At 32.3% G+C, this 5,730-nt stretch overlaps 1 protein-coding gene and 1 long non-coding RNA gene across 3 annotated transcripts; one reads left to right on the top strand and one right to left on the bottom strand.

Moving 5' to 3' along the window:
- Positions 1-610: 610 nt before the first annotated feature.
- LOC121128336 (alpha-2-macroglobulin) lies at positions 611-3,392 on the bottom strand. 2 transcript variants are annotated; one of them, XM_071892797.1, is made up of 2 exons: positions 3,200-3,392; positions 611-2,524 (listed from the first exon to the last, which is right to left on the bottom strand). In XM_071892797.1, exon 2 carries the CDS (start codon positions 2,279-2,281, stop codon positions 1,049-1,051), a length of 1,233 nt encoding a protein of 410 aa, XP_071748898.1. In that variant the 5' UTR covers positions 2,282-2,524; positions 3,200-3,392; the 3' UTR covers positions 611-1,048. The 2 variants fall into 2 exon arrangements, with proteins under 2 accessions (XP_071748898.1, XP_071748897.1); XM_071892796.1 differs by having other exon boundaries at positions 3,222-3,388.
- Positions 2,448-3,234, top strand: LOC139906944 (uncharacterized). Its single transcript, XR_011783199.1, has 2 exons — positions 2,448-2,581; positions 2,959-3,234. It is a non-coding gene; the product is annotated as an uncharacterized lncRNA (long non-coding RNA).
- Positions 3,393-5,730: the final 2,338 nt, after the last annotated feature.

The following is a 5,730-nucleotide window of genomic DNA, read 5'->3' on the forward strand; positions in this document are numbered from 1 at the left end:
TGATCGTGGGGAACAATTTACGTCAATTTTGTTGGAAAACAATGAGCCAAAAGTTCAGCTCATTAACATCAAAACTACTCCATATTATCCATAAGTTAATGTATTAATTGAGAGAGAGCACCGTACTCTAAAAGAGGCCATACGTTGTAAGATTCTTGAATAAAATCAAAATTGGGTGGATGTTCTTCCTATACTATTAGACCTACATAGAACCGTCATATACGGCGAAAACTTATCTCCTGCAGAGTTAGTTTTTAGCCAGCAGATCTAGTCTCCAGGAGTAATTTTGAAATGGGACAAAAATGTGAAGACAAGGGTAAACCCACATCACAATTAAAAAAAAAAAGGAGTCAAAGAGTGACCCCCAGCTCAAAAGTCTGTGAAACTGTGACGAAGTCTATATTTTGAACCCACCTATAAAGAAATGTTTTGACTCTTTCTATTCAGGCTATACAAAGTTTTACGTAAATTAAGAAAAAATTTATAATTCTGAAAAGGGCAAATCCAAATCTATCTCAATTTACAATCTTAAGCCAAATGTATCTGAGGGGAGAAGTATGTAGTGCGGTATAGAGAGGATGACTTCTATCTGCACATGAACCCGTTTATCTTTTATTATTGTTCTCTTTTTGTTTATTGCATTCCTTCTTCAGAAGTATCTTTTATAATCAGTAATAACGTGTAGTTTGATGAATAAAGAGTATAAAATAAATGTGTAAGAGTGAAACAGAAATTAGTATTGGATCTAATACTACACCCTCAAAGTCGAACTTGACCTTTTTATCTTCAATCAGTTTTTCACGAATTGTTAGACGATGTGCATCTCTTCCAATCGTATCATTACTGAGATGAGTCAAAGTTACATCATGTTTACTCTGAGTTAGTTTCATCCTTGTTGTCTCGTTTGCCTCAAAATCCAGTGCTGTTACTTTAACACTCAGTTTGGTTATATTGTCGGGCACACCGTTCAATGGAATACCGAAGGTGATAGAACCATCCTCATCAGACGTTCTTTGTTTGATACAAGTTTCTTTAAATTTAATATCAATCAATTTTTTCCTAAATCAAAGTAATCATCTTCATCAAATGAATAAAATTGCCTCGAATTGATATGCTGTGTGAAATCTTTGACGTCTTTCCATAATCTAGAGCATATTTCAACACTAGCGCCCTTTATAGGTTTTTTTGGAAGCATGTTCCTGAAGTTTAAAGAACATAACATAAGGGAATTGTCCAATAATATGCTCCAAAGAGCTATCTCCAAAATCGAACTCTGCATGTGTAAAATCACTTTTTCATGTTGAGATGTCTCTTGAACAATCTCAGTACCTTCTTCAGTTAACTTTGCTGTGATAAGGAATGGAATTTCTTTTTGTATGGAAAGTTGGGCAAGCTCAGTATTGTTAATAGAGACAGTGGTACAGGAATCATCCTCTGAAATAACGGCTTTCTTAGTATAATTAGATGAAATACTTGGTGCTCTCCAATAATTAGCTTTTCTGTATGTATGCTCAAATGTGACTTCCACTGATCCCTTAACTTTACTACCATGAGTGTAAATGCCACAGATCTCAAAATCAACCTCCTCACTTTCGCTTAGAATAACATCAGGTCCATTAATTTGAACTTCAAATTTGGGAAGAACAGCTTCATTCACAATGAACGAAGCGACATCAATTGATGAGTCTAGATCATCAACCCCATTAGTAATGACTGAAATTTCCCAGGGTCCCAATTCTGGCTCTTCGTCTAGAAGATATTCAAAATGCCCAATACCCCGAGGATCCAGCTCAACATCTTTAAACTGAGCAAGAACTTGTCTACTTGGTGACTTGACATACACTTCGTTCAATACATTATTCTTTGATGGCCTCAAATCTCCATTCATGGTCAGTACTCTGAATTGGACTAATTGTTTAGGGCGATACTCGTGTTTGTCAGTCTGTATCAGAGTTTGCACGGATACCTTCAAGACTTGAATGGCCTTATAACTTAAAATACGGTAGTCGGAATCGTCAAAGGTTCCCTTGATTTGAAGAATAGCATGATTTTCTTTGAAGCTTGTAGGCAATTTCATATTGAAACATTGTAACTTGTCGCCATTGACTTCGGGCACATATTCGATTTCTTTAAAAATGTCTGTATTCTCATTGATAACATTTTCAGAGGAAAACACATTAATGACGATTTTACCCTTTGATTCAACATTGAAGACCTCTAAGCACATCTCTTCAGGGGATGTTTCATCTGATGCAGTAAATGACTGAGGTAATGTCAGCATGTAACCCTCTTTCTCTACTTTATCTTCTTCATCCTTACTTTCTGGAGAAACAGGCTTCCAAGAAGCAAGGAAACCTCGTCTCTGAGACACAGAATCAGAATGAAATTGTACAACGATGCTACTTGTGTTGAATGTTAAAATGAGATCTTGTCGAATATGTCCACAGAGTTGGCGTAGCTCTGTATAGTTTGTTGCATCGTAGATCTTGATCCAATCCCATGAGCAATACTGATTGTTTTCTAACTGTAAATCAGAAATTATATTACGGTTAGATACAAAAGCCTATCATTGAATAGAGAGGTAAACAAAATCAATATGTACTTTTAGAAGTCATCATAGTTATAATGAAACATAAAATAGTAAATAAGAACTCATAAAATGAGTCATAAATTCTAATCGATAAAGTTTTTAGGGAGTCTAATTTATAAATATATAGTAGCAGTACAAAAACAGTATATGCTCAACTTAATAGAGTTAGATCTCCTGATTCCAAATATGGCCTTGATTTTTATTCAGAGGGTCATAACTTTTTTTTTTAATTGATTCAAAAAGTTTAAAGTATGAACTTTAATTTTAAAAAAAGAGACTCCCAAAAACGCTGTATATCGTTGTCAATTTGAAATACGGGCTATAACTATATTTCAAGGATATAACTAATTTTTGAATTAATCTCATAGCAAAAATTCATATTTATTGGTAAGCCCCAGCTAGAAGAGATAGAAATAAAGAAAGAGAAGAAGAAAAGAGAGAGAAACAAAGTGAAAGAAAAAGGACTTGAATGCACGTCTATTGGAATCCATCAATTACTACGGGTATGCAACTAGTCATTTTGTGTCTATAAAGCTTGAAATAATCTATTTGTGCAGGTTAAGATATGAGGCTTAATGTTATAATAAATTATATGTTTTTACTATTTACCTATTTAAGAGTAATAAATCACCTATTAATTATAATTCTCGTCGCCGAAAGAGGTAGGCCCAAAAAAGCACCAAGCACGCTAGTGACACACGAAGGAGGATGAGAGATTCCCAAAGGGAAACACAGGAATACCGAATCAAGGATTTAAAAAAAAAAATTAAAGGTCTTATTATATTAGATTCCCATCTACAACTGATTATGAGTTACTATAATATTTTACTATATATATTTACAATGTAATTAAAGGAACTAGTAAATAAGGAAGGCATAGAACGACTACTTAAGTAATAAAATATATAACAATAAATTGTATAATATATATTTTCTTTTTCTCATAATTTTTTTGGCATAATTGAAAAATTATTCAGAAAATGACAGATTTTCATTTAAACAAAATTTTCGTGTGCAATATTTATATGCAAACGAATCTCCGGACAAATTACTACAAACTTTATTCAATCTCCTAATCCAATATTCGATCGGAAATCCATTTTACTGCACCTGAAAAAGACGAAACTTCAATTTTTACCGATTTCTTTTTTTTGTCCATAACTTTTTGGATTTTGCACAAATTTAGAAGATTTAAAATTTTTATTGATGTTTTTTGAGACGCCAGTCACTTATTGATTTATGATTCAACCCCTATTTAGCCTCCTTGAGCTTGATTTTTTTTTGTGTGTGTTTCGGGGATAGAATAATCCCTCTAATATGACCCCCTTCACCCAAAATTGCCACCCCATGTTAGGCTGACAAGGCTCAAAATAGGAACCTGTGTAAAACTTCGGCCTCCTAGGCCTAAATATACAGATTATTACTAAGGACAGCCTAGTAACTTTTGCATCACTTTTTATTTTAGTCTTAATTACTCTACGATGGTTTAACTTAGACTACCCAGATTTTATCACAAGAAACGTACACATTGTGTATATTACTATTTTTAAATATTTAAAAGTAAAATCAGTAAATATTTTTTCCACAAATTAGTCTTGAATTCAACCCGCCAACAGTAAAAAAATATTGAATTTGAGTGACATTTTTCAAAAAATGACTAAACAATATTTGTTGATGAGTACATTATGAAGTTTTTCATGATGCGTAATGATTAAAACACTCAACATTTTACAGTAGAATAAGATTTATATTACAGATCACTGATCAGTATTATAGAGTATGATCAGTGATCTACATTCGAACTACAAAATTGAATTGAAATATACAATAGCATATCTCAATATCATTGTCATCGGCGATAGGTCGCAAATGATCATTCGGCTAAATATCTGCTCTACAAATTGTCCTTCGGTGAAATGTCCGTTGGGAAAATTCTCCTGTAACTATTAAAATGATTTTTGTTACTGAGCGATCTAAAGCATAAAGGATTCAAAGTCAAATTCTGAGGTATGTGTCTCAGTCCCAGTTTATAGCTACATTTGGATGATATGTTTAATCAATATGAATATTAATTGCTTTTATTAGTGTGTTCTCCTTAAGACGAAATTACTCCCTAGTCCCAACATATTAAGTTTTTTTCTCAAACTTTTATCATTATTCTTTCAGTCTTGAGGAGAGAACCGGTCATATGAACTGATATAGAGGTTTGAGTAGCTACATGTGAATGGGACTTGGGACTTATCTTTGTATTTTATTAAAGCCAAAATTTTATTTTAGTCCCTTTGTACAAAACGTTACAATTTCTCAAATTTTTACTCATTGAGTGAGTATTAGATTTTATGCGCTTATATGAACTGATAATAAATAATTCAATTATTTATTAGGCGGATGTCAGGATTTTTGTTACAACAGTTTTAATAGCTGTTTGAGCCAACTTTTGAAGTATCCCTATAATAAAACAAAACAATAATTAATTAATCATTACTTAGTCGTTGCAAATTCTGGCAAATAAAGACATATTTTATCTTTTAAAATGGATGTAGCATGAATGAGAATCCTAATTACATAGTATTGCAGCATGAATCATAACCAAATATATTTATTATCTTATTACGCAATGTGTCCGCTCAGCAAAGCGGTCATTCGGGAAAGTTTCTGCGCACGGTGTTAAACATTAGTCATGTACAATTTTTGATGTAAGCTTTTTTTTTTGTTTGAGAATCCTATAATATACAATATTTAACTTATTATAAAAAACACTCTTCAAAGTTGTAACAACCAAATTCAACAAAACATCATCAACAACAAAGACTAATTGACATGAGCATCATCAACACATTTTCAGTTTCTAAATTTATCTGTTGTTTGATTTTTCTTTTTTAACTCCTTCGGTAAATGAGTAAATGTGTTCAGTAATTATATTAAATTTTAAATACCAGAATAAATTATCTATTATATAATTCTCAAAAAAAAATACGTCATACGAATTTTATTACACATTTTATTATTTGCCAAAAATAGTCCGCGTATTTATGCAACTACCGGTATATATAACGGCCCTTTGGCGCTGTTATGGGCAAATGCAAGCGATTATGCAGGTGTTTTTTAATATTTTTAGATAGATTGACATACCTGCATCA

The sequence above is a fragment of the Lepeophtheirus salmonis genome, chromosome 13, assembly GCF_016086655.4.
Source record: "Lepeophtheirus salmonis chromosome 13, UVic_Lsal_1.4, whole genome shotgun sequence".
Lineage (NCBI taxonomy): Eukaryota > Metazoa > Arthropoda > Copepoda > Siphonostomatoida > Caligidae > Lepeophtheirus > Lepeophtheirus salmonis.